Source organism: Larimichthys crocea, chromosome XVII, assembly GCF_000972845.2.
Source record: "Larimichthys crocea isolate SSNF chromosome XVII, L_crocea_2.0, whole genome shotgun sequence".
NCBI lineage: Eukaryota > Metazoa > Chordata > Actinopteri > Sciaenidae > Larimichthys > Larimichthys crocea.
In genome coordinates this window covers 11252920-11269878 of record NC_040027.1, presented here as the reverse complement: position 1 = coordinate 11269878, position 16959 = coordinate 11252920, and the positions used below count along the sequence as shown (strand labels likewise).

The following is a 16959-nucleotide window of genomic DNA, read 5'->3' as shown; positions in this document are numbered from 1 at the left end:
ACACAACCTGTTTATCTTGCACCTGGAAAACAGGATTTACCTCACTGACATTGGGGGAATTCCTCAGGGAAGGCAGAACTTTTTATGAATTGGAGAAGATTTCTGTAATGAATCTGTAACGACACAAAGTGAACAACTTTCTAATGAATGCCAAATACACCTGTTTTCATTTTTCAAGTGAAAAATGAAATGTGGTGAAACTTGGTTTATTTTGGGTACGTTTCCAAAAAAAAAACCCACAAGGAAGGTCAAGATAATGAAATCATTAAAAATTCTCTTGCTCTAAAAAAAAAAGTCATGTACAGCCTTTGGTGATTTTATTTCAACTACAGCTACATCTACAATAACTCCAGCACAAGGCTGTTAGTTCATTACAACTAATGTTAAACTGGTGATAACTTTGCAATTCTGTTGAGGAAGACCTTGAGGTGTGGCTGAAAGATCCTGGAAAAGCTGGCAAGTGGAGTTAAAGGACCAGTGTGTAATATTAAGTGCCATCTAGTGGTATAGTTGCAACATCTCACACTCTCACTCTTGATGTAAAAAGCTCATTCTAAGATGACAAATACATGCATGATTCCAATTTCTAGGTGATTATACACTAATGAAAACATAATTATGAAAAATATATTTAATTTGTGCTGTATTTTGTAAATACGGGTCCCCAAACCTGACAGACTGGTCCTTTAAGTTGATGGTTAATAATGCTTAAAGTTACTTATCTTGGCAAGATAACATGATTTTAACTTTATTTTAGAATTTCTTGTTATGATAAAATGCAAATACAATAATATTAGAATCTAAACATACTTAAACACATGCCGTTAGCATGGTAACATGGTAACTTTTATTATGTTCGTGCAACATTCTAACAGGTAACATTACCCTGTTAAAATTTAGGATAGCCTGGATCCAGATCAGATGAATACAGATCTTACTACTGCTGAGGAGTACCCCAGTCAGTCAGTGAGGAAGATCACATCTTATTTTTACATAGTTTGTATGAAGATTTTCTGCCACTCCATCCTGTGGTTGTGTTTTCATATTTACAATGTTCCCCTTGTGATTCATTTTATAAATTTTCCAGGTTCCATCAAATATCGAGTAAGTATCATATTCCTGATTTTATCTGTCCATGAACCGCAGTGTTAGTCCTGTGTTAGTTGCTTGAATCTGTACTCTGTATCTAATTACACAGCAATCACAGATGGTCACACTGATTGACATTTCTACAGCCCCAACTCTAAAATTGTGTAAGTATAATAATTCCAACCTCAATACTAAAAATTGGACTCTATTGGGAAACTATCATTGCTACCTTACCTGGACTGGATCATTTTTATCAGAGAACATTTCGAGCAGCAGAGAAAATGTTGGTAATTTGAGCGGGACGTCATGTTTCAGAAACAGGTGAGTGATCTCAGATCGATTCAGGGTCTCACTGATGGCGGGATCAAGAGCTGCCACATCGTCCTCTGCTGATCTGAGAGAGGAGAGCTGCCAATCAGACAGCTCCTCTCTGACAGCCGAGGAGAGCTCGGCCTTATCTCTGTCCTCAGACACACCTATCTGGAGAAGGAGGAAAAAAAAAGAAGTGAGTTTATCTTCAGTCATGGTGGCAACGGTCCAGTTTAACAGCAGAGCTGCACTATGAGTCTGTGATGTGGATCGTAGAGCTGTAAGATCCCCAAGAAGTATGAGGTCATTTTGCTTTATATTCATGAAACATCCTCTTTATTTTACACCTCAAAAGCCTGTAAAAGTTTTCATTAGGATAGGGTGTGCTTGGGAATGGAAACTAACTGAAAGCAATCCTTAACAGTGCCAAGTGAAGTTGGAATGTTCCTCTATGTGCTTTTACATGAAGAGTTTGAAGAACTTTATTTTAGTAGTCTGGCTGCTGATCTGGTAAATCAAAAGGAATAAGAGATTAAGGGTTTAAAGAAGCCTGAGTTTATATCTAGGTAGTGAAGTCTTTTTAAATTAAATTTTGTCTGCTAGGGATTGGTTGTGGCATTTAAATAAGACTTTTTTTTATGACTAATAAAAGGTGATTTTTCTGTTTCATCATGGTTGAAGCTCTGTAGCAATCTCAGCTAAATATTCTCTCATTGTAAAGCAGATCTCAAACTGTATTTCCTCTTTACACACAGGTTTTCTGCCTTGATATTCCCAGTAAAACCACAGGGAGATAACCGCTGTGCACCTCTTTGGTGTATGACCTTCAAAAGGTCAGAATCTGCATTTGTTTTGTCCGGGTCTCGTCTGCCCACTTGTACCATGTGTTACTCATGACACCCTAACTGTGATGAAGTGTTACTGAAAGGTTGCATGTAACAGAAGAACCTGTCCTGTTGTCTGCAGTACTTCAGCTGCTCTGGGATCACAGCTGTGGTGAGTCTTTGGGTGAATGTAGGACCTGGAGCGATCACCAGAGGGCGCAGTCACACACATCCTGTTGGGCACCTGCAGGGAAACACAAATACAATCATCACATGAAGGGTATGCCTGCTGTGTTCACTCTCTCTCCTAGAAGTGACCTGAAAACAACACAGGTAAGATTAAGTGCGTTTACTTCAAGGACAGTTTAGAAGTTACTTTAGTGTTTTAATTTGAAAATCAGACACTGCACTGCATTTTAGAGGCGGCTCTTGTTGGGGCCACCATCCACTTCCTTTTATGATACTATCTACTACTGTTTGACTACTTGAGTTGATTTTAAGTTAGTTTTACTTCCACTGAACTTTAATAAACTCATCACACATATACCTGGTTGATCACAGCCCAGAGTGCAGAGTCCACTCTGTTCTGTCTGTCAGACCTGGATGTCGTCGCATCTTGTTTTTCTGGAGGTTTCTTGAAATCATCATCAAATTCAGCTTCAACGAGGAGATTTTCTTCTTTCTTTGACGTGTCGGCTCTGTTTGAGAAAAAAACAAACATCTGAAGGTTTGTGTGAATCAAAAGGAACTTTCATGGAAGACAAATTCAATCAAATTGACTCAGTTTTTACAGTCTATAATGAAATATAAAAGCATCACATGACATGATGATGTTGGATGTTATCGGCCATAGTTACCAAAAGATGGGATACTTAAAGGATTAACACACACTTTGATTACGAGCATAATTTTTACACTTTAAATAACTTTTAATTCGTCATACAGTCATCAGTCAACAGATGAAGTGTATTGAATACAAACAGCTGCATGTCATGAGAATAAAAAGCAGAAAAGGAGAATCTGAATTCTGGTGGCAGTTTCAAAGACAGACAAAGATATGGATATACAATAATAACCAGAACAGAATTCAAAATCAACTATTTACTCTAAGTAAGCATCCCTTCATGGGTTAAACATCTTAATTATGTAATTTTTAATTTGTAGTTAATGACTTTGTGAGAGTAACTTTATCCAGCCGCTAAATAAACACAGCCAGCTTGTTATTATACTCACTCCCGTGGCTCCTCAATAAACTGCTTGACCTGTTTGCTGCCTATGATCTTGACAACAAGTCTGGGGATTGTATTTGCTCCAGACGTGTTTTTCTGAGCCATGATGCGGGTGATGTGATGGGGATTCCCTGGAGAAAGAGGCAGAAAGCAGGAGAGGCATCAATCACACAGCCGATCGAGGGCTGCACGGCTCAGACCTTTATTAAAGTGATAGCCTCGTATCAGGAAAATCCTTTTCTCGGTTTTTGTGAAATGCAGCATCAAGAGCATGAAATAATAAGTTCCCTTGTCTTCCTTTACTTACATGTGCAATTATTCCACTTCCATTTTCTTATTTTTACTCATTTCCAGCTTACTGTTCCATGACCAAGTGGATCTTTTTTCTTGCACTGTGTCTCCTAAGGTGTCAGGCTTCTTGTTTGCTCTTTCCGCACCATGGTTACCTCTTTGTCTCCACCCACAAGCTGCAACGCCCGACACCCTACAGCACCCTGCAGAGGACTGGGAGTCATCTCAGGACACAAACATGTTGTTGTGCATTTTAAGTCCAACAATGACATCAGGAAAATGCGTGGAAAGGTAGAGGAGAGGAGTGAGCAGCAGATAAAAGTGAAACAAAATGAAGAAATGTTGCATTCATTTTACAACCTTATTTCTTTTGTTTTCCTTCTCTTCTCTGCAGAAGTACTCAAAACAATGTGAGTAGTAATGATGTAAGTAAATAATGATGTTCCAGAACAGGTAGATGATCATTTAGTCCTGCATTACAGTGTAATTCTTCATTCTTTAGGTGAAAGTATTAACAGTGAAATGAAAACCTACTCAAGTATCAAGAGTAAAAGTACTCGCTGTGAGGAGTAGTCCCTTTTATAACCTTAATACATCAATAATGAAAATCCCTGAAACGGGAGGAAATTGGTTTTCTACCCCAGATTTTATAGATTTATAAAGACTTTATTCTCTCCTGCAGGTGGAAAACTCCTAAAACTCTTTCAAACACAAAAGTCTCAAAGTCAGATATTAAGTTAGAACACGGCTGACTTGCAGAAATCAAAAAGGAACAAGCCTGATATTCTACATTTGCCATGCTCCTGGCTCTGTGAGGCTGTAGCTTTTGATATATTTCAATGTGGACAAAAATGCCAAACAGCATCGCTGTCCATCGCTGCATAGCATGGCTAAAAATATGGGTCATGGGTCTAAATCCGAGTCTGAAAAAGCAGAGGTCATTGTAATCATCACCTTGGAAAAATGTGTTTTTCAAGGCATAATGCTGCTGCCACTGTTGGTGTTCTCTGTCTTTGTGGGTCTGTTTGGATCTCTAGCTGTTTAATTTATACACGTCAGGTTCAACCTTGACTGTCTTGTGAATCTGGGTCAAAAATTTGGGCACATTAATTCTCCAAAAAAGGAAAAACTCACATACTATCACCATAATTCTGCACTTGAATGCTGCATTAATCATTTTTTTGGCCACCAGAGGGCAGCAAAACTCTACAACAAGCTGACAGACGCACGGTCTCGACATATCATCACTTTATTAAGATTATTCTCTGTTCAGCACTGCAGTTCTTATTTGGTTCAATGTTAATATAAAGATATATTGATTAGTGTACTACAGTACTTATATAATGTACACACTGTTATTCTTTTCCACCTCTGTGCAAGCTGTACAACTCTTCTCTTTATATGCCTCAGGCCAACAATTAACAAGGGAATCAACTGTTTGAAGTTCACTTTAATTTTGCAAAATCATTAATTGGAAAGATTTTTCTAATTAAATTTCCAGAGGCGATAAAGAAACAGCTTTGATAAGAGGCCTGAGAGGAGATAGAGGGCCTAATTACATTAATTACTCTATACCTGGAGGAGAAATCTGAGTCAATAAGTTCTGCAGCCCTCTAATCTTTTCATAGAATAAAGCAGGAGGTGGACCAGTGTAGCCCGAGTTTGGATCACTGCCAGGTACAGCCAGTGGAGCTGGGCGTCTGTGCGTTTGATTTGCAAGAATTAAGTTATTAAACGGTTTTAATAACTGTGGAAATGGCTGCTCATTTTTCACGGCATTGTCAGTCCCTACACGTCACAGACCTCTTTAAATGTTCTGCCGCGGCTGAAGTGTGAAAGTCAAACACAAAGTCCAGATCTCAACGATCAAGCGAGCAGTAACAAAACAGCTGTAGGACGTTTGCTACTGTGAGGAGAGAGGCGTCGACACCAAACTGAGAGCCCGGTTACCGACAGAGGAATCCTCAAAGGCCCATCTGGTGGGTCTGTGAAATTATGTCCACTGTGTCTGAGCTCATGCTGCTCAGTCATATTAACAGCAGTCCAGGGAACCAAGAGCACAAAGAATTACAATTAACTCTTTTCATACATTTTTAAAAAGTAATATTTAAAATGCATTTATTTGTAAATATATACAGCGCAGTCAGTTCAGTCAGAGTTATGGTTTACACCCTGATGAGCTTTAGTCGTATGCCGAGGTGAGAGAGCATGCAGTGTTTCAGACTTTTTTCGTCTTTTTTTTGTTCTTCATTTTGTCACTTTTCGTATTCCTTCATGAAGAGATTATCCAAAGATGTACCCTGCTGTTGCTGTTTGGCTCAGCTGCTTTTCACAAACCAAAGGAAACTTCCTCTAATGCTTTTTTTTTGCACTCCAGATTGCAAGCCAGACACAGATGTTAAATAAAACCAAGTGAGGACACAAGTGGGTGTCATAGTTTGGTCCATGAACGCCGGACAGTGCCCACTTTTCAGTGATATTTAAAGCTGACTGTGGAGCAGTTTCACTGAGCTAACAGGATGTAGTCTGGCGTGTCTACTAACCTAAATCGTGTTCTGAAAGACAAAGGCTAAACCTCTTGTCACACTTCATTTTCCACTTGAAAATCTCAGCACAGGCGCATAGCTTCAGTATTTAGGCCCAGTGATGATCTGCAGATCATTAACCATGCAGAGCTTACATTAATAATCCTCTGGGGTCTACAGTGAAACAAGTTCAAGGTGAACGGCTACAGTCATTTAGAAAAGAGCTCCGTCCGTGCATGTAGGTACCTTTGTAAATGTTTGTTTAGATGAGCAGGATATGAAACACTGCCTTAAAATGTGTTCTGTTTGGACGCCCGCCTCTCCGTGTCTCAGAGCTCGGACTGTCAGCCTCATTTATGCACTTGGCTGAGACGATCTTTTTGCACACAAGCCTTTAATTGATTAGCAGCCCAATTAAAGAGCAGCGAGGGGGGCAGAGGGTGGAAGAGAGGGTGACAGAATCACAACGCTCTCCTCTCCTCCTGAGTAATTCTTTTACTGAGGTTCTAAATCGGGTTTGCCACGGACTGATAATGGATGTCCGGGCTATCTAAACATGCACCCAAAAGCCAGCTCAATCCCTCAGCTAGAGATAAAAGCAGACAAATTACACAAGGAGGAAAGTACAAGGAATATAAAAAAACAGAACAACTCCTGAAGGGTTTCTTCAAGTTTGTGTTTGCAGATGTGCTTGTAAGTGGATGTTTGTATAAGTCTGATATTTGCAGGTTGAGAAAAGGACAAAAGATAAAATTGAGAATGACAAATCGATCATTTAATGGGTTATCTCTGTCTCGTTAACCTTAGCCTGCGTGCAAATGATATGTTGGATTAAACAATGGGGTCTGAACATGGCAGGCACTACATCTCCTGACTGGCCGTGTGGAGAGACACATTGATCAAAGCGTCACGTCCAGGATCTCCAACACTCCTGCTGCGCTCCGAGCCATCCATCACCAGTCCCTCCTCTGGCTCAGATGGCAGTGTCGTTTAACATTTTTATAAATGCCTTCTGCTCGACATACCTGCACAGGAAATATGTGACATTATAATGTCCTTCAACAGACTAATGGTCGCATGTTTGGCATGCCAAAGGATAAAAGCATTGCAAGTCTGTAGCCACACCTGCAAACTTGTGAAGTTGTTGTCGTGCTTTGAATAGGTGACAAAATAAACGTTCTGGTTTCAGATCATTACCGCTCATGGGGGGTGAGGGTGTTGTTATCAGAGGATGTTGTTACTTAAACCTTATCTCCTGTACAGTGAACTGTCAGGCTCAGCTCTGAATCATCATACTTAATGTGATGATCAGCAAAACCTGAACTCTAAATGCATGACGCTGTGACGCTGTTTTAGTTTGTTCTCCACGCAGCTTCATGTCTTACAGGGAGTGTTTCAGAAAGGAACTGTTTTGACCATCAGACTTTGTCACCTTGCTCACATTTGGTCATTTCTGCCTTGTTTATGTGCTTCTGACATGAGTAATCAGGCTACGCAGTTAAATTGTTTCCATTTGATCTGTTTTTCCAATCGTAAGTCTGTGCAGGATGTTTTATTTTGGAAGCTGCTTTGAACCGTAACGTCATGATTCAGCATACATCACAAACCTCTAGTTTCAGAGGAGTCATTAAGTGAGGTGGCCTCCTGGTGGCGCTAGATGAAAGATGAGGGTATTCAGGATTCTTCTTCTTTTTGGGGACATTAATGTCTCCTGCAAACATCCATCCAGTAGTTGTTTAGATAAAAGTGTTAGACCACCACAGCGAACCCTCGTTTAGATTTTATGCATTGGTATCGCAGGTCATAAGGTTCACGGCGTTGATGCTTGAACATCAACATCATTATGCAGAGAGCATTCTGTGTACCCTTCACAAGTGGCAGCTGTCATCCATTTACAGTCTTAGTCCTGACCTGTACAGAAATCATCTGATACATCAGTAACTGAGCCGTCGGTGGAGCTGCAAAGACGTCCGGCTGCACGTCACTGGAAGTCAAAGTGGAAATTTATCCCTCAAGTGCCGATAAAGTGATGCGTTTTGGTCAGGTTTAAGTAAAAGATGTGAACATTTCTTAATGCTGGGAAATAGATTCTGAGCTATCAGTGAATGGCATCATGTTCGGGGAGATAAACAGAAAAAATAAAGAATGAAATGTAAAAAATAAATCAAAGGCATGCATCAGTACAGCATTATAAATCTAGTTGTTCGCTGGCAGACTGCAGCGTAGCCATGCCTCTCTATTAAGGAGGTGTCAAACGTGATAGGAGGGCTCTGCTCCGCCTTTCAGGGAGCTCGAGCAGCAGCGACACTCCACTCACACTGCTCCCTGTGTTAAAATGCAAATTGCTTTTCCCTGACCCCTCTGCAGTGGACAGGGAGGGCCTGTAGCTTTCAAAGTGACCTGCTTTTTGCTTCATAAGGCCGCACACTATGATGCAGCAGGCGCTGACAGGCAGAGGCAGCTTAGCAGATAATATCGTCCATGGCAACAGAGCAGCCGTCAAACCAAAAACACCAAAATATTCTCCCACACGGCATATCTTTGACCCTGTGCAGTCTGAGGTCACTTTTGCTCAACATTCTCAGGGAGTAGGAATCATATTATTTACACCGTTTAAGGTGAAAGTAACAGAGGTAACACGCACCACCAACTCACTGATTTTGGTGAAACTGGATCATATTTTATGGAGAAAATGTTTTCTGGTTTTCCCTCTGATGTCCTCCGGCTGCTCCGCCTCAACTCTCTGTGATTTACAGAGTTACCTGATGGACAGTGAAGTAAACTGCTGACAACTGTAGCTGCTGTTAGTTAATGTTAGCCTAGTTTGTTAGCTGATAGCACCTGGGGAGTGTCAGTGTTTGTACCACAGGTGATTTGGACCACCGGGAAGAGGAATTAATTTTTTTTTCAGGCCCAGACGTGGGTGAATGTTGATGGGTAGTGGAGCCAGTGTTGAGCCAGTGTCATGCCAGAACCGGAGTTGGGCAAGCAGGCTTGCAAGCAGCGTCTACAGACGTAATGACAGGAGACGAGGAAGAGGAAGAAGAAGAGAAAAGGACTTTTAGTCGTTGGTGAGAGCTTTGTGAAGCAAAAGATGCAGAGCTGAGCTTCATGCTGTTGGAATAGTAAGTAATATTACCTGGCTGCTATGTCTTGTGTTGTTGCACATGTGGCAGGCTAACTCTCGACATGAGTATTGACTCTTTCATAAAACTCTCTGTCGAAGAAACTCTAAGTTCCTTTTCACACCTGATAGAAACTTCTCATGATGTTTTTCAGATTCAGAAAACTTCTTCTACCTCCCACAGTCCAGAGACACGCAGGTTAACCTGAGCGTAGGAGTGATGTGAGTGTGAATGGTCGTCTGTCTCCATGTGTCAGCTCTGTGATTGACTGGCGACCTGTCCGGGGTGTACCCCGCCTCCCGTCTAGCAGTGGGACTGGCTCCAGCAACCCTCGAGTTTGGCTAATGGATGGATGGTGCGTTGTTCAAAGGCTGCTTTGTTTTAAATATCATCTTTCATCCTTACTCATTTTTTTTTAACCTCTTTTATAGATTTTTTAATCAAAGGACTGGAGGCAGGACAAGCTGGACATTCTCGGAGCCTTTCACGAACAGAAGATGAAAGCAGCTCATTAAAGCTTTTTATATGGAGGAGTTGTGGTCTTGTTGACCTGCAGAGAGGTCCTGCAGGGTACTGGTAAACCTTAGAGCAGTAATTTATTGGTTAAAAAATCATTGTTTAAACTGATAAATAAATGTAAAAACATTTATTAAATAAACATTCTTTAATTTACATTTGGGATTTCTTAAGGAATGAGTTGTCGAGGGTCGGAGGTTTGATTCCCAGATCCTCCGGCCTAGTTTAAGATACTGAACCCCAAACTGCTCACGACTGCTGTGCTGTCAATATAAGTGGACGTAGTACTATCCGTCAGCGTCACCTTTGGTCGTTTCTCCTCTGTCATTATTTCCATAGAAGCTGTGAAGTTATATTTCCTACTTTCTCAGCTCTGATTCTGGCACAACACCGGCTCAGCTGTGCGTCAGTATTCGCCCGTACCAATCCCTGAAAAGGGATTCAGTTTCCCCAAAGTCAGTGAAATAGCTGGTGGTGTGTGATTTAGTTCTGTAAAGCGTTACGTACTTCTCGGAGGGGATCATACCCGGACCACAAAGTTACATAAGAACATAATAAAAATATAATAAAAATGACCTTAGACTTCACAGTTTTAAGAGCTTAGTGCTGTAATAAATGTTCAGGATTAAACCTTACATCTAATCTCTCCAACAGTCACCACACTAATAAAGACACCTTCCTCAGATGGATATAGTGCAGCTTGCACAATCAAATATTAAACTCGCACAACATGTTAGTCGGGTGAGCCCGGAGGAAGGCTGCTGTAAATGTGGTCTGGATTTCAGGAGCTGACAATCATCCACAGCAGAGGGGCCTTTCTCTGGCTTCTGTCTGTCTGCTGAAGGATGCCCAGGAGACAGACACATATAATAAATGTGTGACTGTGTGTGTGTGTCCAGAGACTATACAACTGCACAACAAAGCCATACTCCAGTGTTGCAGAGAAGAGGAATAATATCAATCAGAATACAGCGCTGTACTCCTGTATTACTAATTGTTTCTTGACATCATTCAGTCCTTGAGTCTTGATTTGCAATCCCATGAACATTTCTGTCTGTCAAATGATTCTGCAACATACCTGGGAAGATTGTAGATTGTGTTTTCCCATAAAAAAAAAGGCCTCATGAGCGCTACTGTCCAGAAAAAACATCTTGTCTTCCTTTAAAAAAGTGCTGTGGGATTCATTTCCACATCAGGGATGTGTTGCATCAACCGGTCTCCACTGATCCTAACTGTCTTTTTAAAAAGACTTTACATCAGTTGCACCATCCTAAGTTAATCCTAGTTTTCACCACAACTGTCTATGATAAATTCGTAATTATTTCAGTCTTCTTGCAAATTCAGCAGATATTTTTTACGTTACTGTTTTTTCTTACTTTGTGTGATGAGCTGGCGACTTGTCCGTTGCCTGTATAGGCTCCAGCCCCACCGTGACCCTGATGAGGATAACCGGTTACAGATAATGGATGGATGGATTTCTTTGTGTAAAAGACTTTGTGTCCATTTGTTTCAGGGTGTTGGCTTCGCTGCGTCTCCATAAATAATATGCCTCGTTAATGGCACATAACGGTGAGCTGGACAGATCAGTGTAGCACTTACTGCCCTTTCAGAATATCATTAATTTCTCACTTGTGTTGCTTTAATTTTTGCGCACGCTTCCGTTGAATAACACATCCCTTTGAGTGCTCAAGGCACAGAAGAGAAGGTATCCGTATCTAAAGGCTGTATGTATTAATCAGCCTAGATTATAAACTTTACGTCTCCTCCTGATGTAAGATTTACACCAGAAAAAAGGCTTAAGCCCGGACGGTGCAAGAGGCATAATGATTAGGTTGAACTAAGAGCACCAAGTCACAACTGACTTAGCTTGAGATCAGACACAGGCCCCGTTGTGAATACCGTGCTTCACATTCACTATTAAAACAGGTCATCAGACCCACAGAACAAGATGTTAATGCCTACTTTATGAGACATTTTGTGCATTATAACTTCTATTGTTAATGTCAGGTTAAGTTTAGGAAACTCGAACCACTTGGTTAAAGTTCAGGAGAGTCAACATCAACTTTTGATGAGGCACAAATCATAAGATTCGTACGTCCATCCTCCAGTTTGAACTCTTCCCCAAAGACAATCTCACACGTTTTGAGCACAATCATGTGTTTTCATTCCACCTTCAACAGTGTCAGTGTCTAAAGCAACACATTGCTTGACCTTGATCTGAACGGACATATCTTCACCTTCAGGATGTAAAGTAATAATTTTCGTTTAGCTGTGGAACGACACTTCACCGCTCTGGACTTTGATTCATCTCCAAATCAATCAATTAGCTCCTTCTGGCCGTTCAGCTCAGAGGAGAAAAGGCTGCAGAGGAGATTATTTATCTGCTGTCAGGACGGTTGTCAGGCGACAGGACAACAAACGGCGGCCGTGTGTACTCTGAACGTCCAGCAGAACCTGCTGCTTTGTCGGAGGCACGGCTCAGGGAAAAAGGTTAATAAGGACACCTCCTCTTTACCGGAGAGACAGCGCCGTCACTTTGCCAGCGAGGGAGCCTCGAACAGGTCTCTGCCACATGCAGCGCAGGAATATTTTAGAATATTAATTGCACACTTAGTATTCTGTTGTCATATGGCTTTTATTAGTATTCCATCAACTCAATGAGGCGTGAAAGGGCCAGATGCTGCGTCCTCATCTATCCCACATATATTCTTGTCTTTTGTCAGTTATCAGTGCATCGAGTGTCAGTCCGCTCATCACTTCAGCGATCTGATGTCATGTATTTATTAATTGGACCAGTGAGTTTAAAAATGGATTAATAACACTCAGGTCAGATCGACATTATCAAAATGAAAGGGTTGCGTTATGCACAGAGGAAGTGTTGCCAACACACACATTAGTATTACTGTACTGACATTGTTGACCCTGACATTATCCATTCTGCACCTCACCACTACTCTCGGTCTGAATTATGTGAGATCTCTTTTGGATTTTCTTTAACCTAATTTAACCCAAAACAAGATGCAGCTCCAGAAAAAAGTTGGATTGTATTGAGCTTTCTAAAAAAACATGACGGTATCTCTCACTTGATTTGTTACCTCAGTAAATACTTTTTTGATAAGTTTATGGTCTCAATCTCTAGCAAGTCTTCAAAACAGCATCTTCTGATCTTCAGTCTGATTCAGAGTAAAATAAAGATGATAAATCAGGGCGTGGCTGCTTTGATTGACAAATCATTCTCACAAAACTGTCAAAGATGAATCCAGATACTGCTTTAATTATTTCCCTTCTCAAGATTTGCAAAGACATATTTTAGTGAACTGGATTTTAAACTTTTACACACAACTATCAGAGAGATACACGATGGTATTTGTTTGTGGGATTGATGAATATGTGTTCATCAAAGTATTTGTACATATAGACATTAAATGAGGCGGTGATGTAATCATCTCCATAATTTACTCTCAACGTGTCATCGTTTGATCTTTAAAGCGTAGAGGACCGTAACTGCAAAATAAAAAAATAAATTAATAAATTAGGGGTTTTAAACTTTCATGAATTTTAGCAGTTAATTTATAAAATATAAACATTTTTATTTGCTTATAATTTATTTACCTTTTTATTTATTATTTATTACTTGAATCTTGTAGGACAAGAACACACTTGAACATTTGGGGGTTCTTGTTCCTGTTTCTCGGCATCTGTTTATTGATATTTATGTTAGTTTATAGGTATATTTTTTGCGTTAGGGTTTGTGTTTTGACATCTTGTTTAATGGCTGTTTCCAAACGAATTCCCTGAAGTTGACACACTGATGTTCTCTGGCTGTGAAGGCTGTGCATTCATTTACGAGGTTTTGTTCACTTCTGCACCCCGACACTCACTGATTTACATCAGTGAAAGTGACTTTTATGACTGTGCTGGAGGTGAGAGTCAATGAAGCACATGAGTGGAGGTCTTCAATAACATTATAACTCTCTTTTACTGCACTCCAGCGCTGTGAGCTGGTGGCTTAGTGCCAGGCAAGAGGAGCATCGCCTCCATTTCTCCTTCAACACTGCCACTATCACAAGACTGCTCACCTTCCTCAGGAGACCCGATTGCCATCAGGAGCACTTTTTTATCTGGTGCTTCCCCTCTGATATCCACACTATCAACATTTCTCTAAATAAATAAAAGGAGAAGTGCTTTTTGTCCAACCTTAATCTGTCGGATTGTGGCACTTTATATAGTGAAAATACTGGGACGTGGCTGAAGTATCAGGATACTTAGGATTACTTTTTATGAGAGCGACATCATGTAAGTTTTCTAACCTTAAAATAAATAACAGCTTTCAAATCATTTTGACTGACGTCCTTTGATTAGCTGCACTATCTTAGTGGGAGATTTTTGTAGGAATGAGAGGTTTATCACATTAAAATCTCTGTATGCGAACGTGAATATACTTGTGTTTTCTTTTCTAGATTTGATCAGCCTTTGTAATATTCTGTGATATTTCATAGATTTAAATCTATACATCATTTACATCGCTGCACCATTTTTCAGACTGTCTTTACCTAACTGAACTTTTTCCAGTGCTTTTTTATTTGTTGTTCTTTTTATAAGTTTATAGTCTGTATACTTCCGTACTGGACACACACACACACACACACACACACACAAACACACACAGTGATGGTGAGAGTCCCTCAGTTCATTAGGGTTTAGATTGGAATCTGTGGTTCTGTTGGTTGTGGCGGCTGTACTTTGTCCCCCGTAGGATTGGAGAGGAGGAAAATTGAAACCACAACCTTTGCACAAGCAGACGTTTAAGGCCTTGTCAGAGTGAGATAGGGCTCCACAGTCCTGCCAAACTCTGACGGCCGACTCCATCACTCTCAATATTCTCCTTCTTACTCACAGCAGCTTCCCGTTTAAAACAAAAAGAGATGTGGAGAACAGATAGCTGGTCAGGGAGACAGAAGAGGGATAGACAGTTCGACAGGCTTTGCTCTCCTTTCCAAGGTAACTCAAATTCAAACTGAACGCAAAGTGAAATCTTTACAGCCATGCCATTTCAAACCAAGTCAAAGGAGGGATTCAACTAGAAATGGCTTCAGTCAGGATGGAGGCAGAATTTTAAAATGTTTCAACCAAATGTGTCCTTATCGAAAAGCAGAAAAATAACTCGACTGGAATTCCCACTAAACTTCAAAATCTAAGCTGAAGTCAAAGCAAACGCACGAGGCACAATCCACACACAAACACACACGCACACAAACACACACACACACACTCATATCTGGGAAATATGTTGGTGAACAAACACAGACTGAAAAAAAAAGCCTCCAGCATTCAGATTCATGCAAATAAGTTGAGGCAGAAATTGATTTGACATTCAGTCTGAACACACAAACATCAGATGTGTGTCCATAAATAGTTAGAGACATTGTTGATATTTACTGTCCTAGCAGAAAACTTTTTTTTTTATTTATTTAAATATTGTTTCAGGATAAACTGTAATATTCATATTTTCTGTTCATGATAGAAAATGTGAAGCCATTTGTGACCGCAGTATAAAGATATTAAAGGGTTTTGTTCCGGTTCATCATGAAGTCTCGAGAGAAAGTAACATTTCTAAAAGTAAACCTACATATAATGTCATCATAATGAACGTCATTTGTTTTTGTTCTGATCAGTATCACGTTATAACGTGAAAAGTCTCAGTATGTTATGATGAAGCTGTCTGCCTCTGATCACCTCATCACCAGCTCCTCTTCATTAATCAGCCCAACCTCAACTTCAGAGATCAACAACACTATGTCTAACTTTGTGCATCTTTTTAAAACTTGTTTTTTGTGCCTTGCTGACCTCCCTGTGCGTCAGGATATTCCCCTGGTACCCCCCAAGCCCTGTCTCACCTCGGTTCCTGTTTTGGATTCTTGCCACCACATTAAACATGAAACTGTAGAAAGAAGCAATATTATGTTGTAATGTATAGATTGTATGTAACGTATAGTTTAGGGCGGCGCTGGCTCAGAGCGTAGAGCGGGTCGTCCTTGGGCAAGATACTGAACCCCAAATTGCTCTCTGTAAGTCACTTTTTTTTATATATATATACTTTATTGTGTCAAACAATGATTACATTTAACAGTTACTTTCCCAATCATCACACCTTTTTTTTTCACCCCACCCTGTGTATGTGCGAATAAGGAACCTTCAAATCATAAACAATCCAATAAACAATCAATCAAACAAATTAAGTGAAACTATACATCTATGTTTACATATATGCCTCTGAGTATCTAATGTGCACATATTATACCATATTTCCATCATAGTTTTGTCCATTTGGTTGGTGTACACTCATTCAGAGCCATTTGCAAATATACCTCAGAAGAAATAATAGTAAAGAAGAGAAAAAAATGAAAAGAAAATAGAGTAAACATACAATACATGTTCAGACTTTGGCTTGTTACTTTTATACCTCTGTACAACCCCTCCCCCAATCCTCACTTATCATATACCAATCCATCTCGCTTACTTAAACACTTTAAACACTTTTTTCTTTTTAATAATGCTACAAGTCACCTTCTCCATCTCATACATTTCTTCCACAGAGTCTAACCACACATCCACACTTCCACAGAGTCTAGTCACTAAAATGTGACTTGATAGTGCCTGCCGAGAGTTGGGTGTCAAAGTACAGTGTGTACGAGAAGAGGTTAAAGATGAGTGTCAGACGATCATCACGGGAAGATTCACTGGTCAAGGTGAGAAACAACTAAACTTTAGCTTCTTGTAATCGAGTTAAAGCTTTCTGATCTCATTAGATGAAGGGCAGGCACTGTATGAATATATGTTACTTTTATGAGCCACTTTGCTCGTGTGAGGATCTCTGACCTTTCAGCTGAAGTAACTTCTCGGAGATGTTCCTACGTATGACAGTCGTATACTCATATTGTCTTCTTACTCTTAGCCTTACAGAATTTCATGTCATGGCATCATTTCTCTCAGCAAACACAGATAATTGCTCATTTCGGTGCACGGCTCTGCATTACCACACAAATACTGA

At 40.2% G+C, this 16959-nt stretch overlaps 1 protein-coding gene across 2 annotated transcripts in view; it reads right to left on the bottom strand.

The window, feature by feature from the left end:
* The window catches only part of c23h1orf87 (chromosome 23 C1orf87 homolog), a 33313-nt gene that overhangs the window by 1600 nt on the left and 14754 nt on the right, over nt 1-16959 (bottom strand). The window contains exons 1-6 of one of the 2 annotated variants that reach the window (XM_019273599.2): nt 3759-4005; nt 3456-3582; nt 2770-2920; nt 2347-2466; nt 1324-1569; nt 41-113 (exon numbers count right to left, since the gene is read on the bottom strand). In XM_019273599.2, the coding sequence (XP_019129144.1) occupies nt 42-113; nt 1324-1569; nt 2347-2466; nt 2770-2920; nt 3456-3556 (690 nt within the window). In that variant the 5' untranslated portion in view covers nt 3557-3582; nt 3759-4005 and the 3' untranslated portion in view covers nt 41. Of the gene's footprint in view, nt 1-40; nt 114-1323; nt 1570-2346; nt 2467-2769; nt 2921-3455; nt 3583-3758; nt 4006-16959 lie in introns of those variants that run through there. The other variant, XM_019273600.2, reaches the window with a different exon arrangement.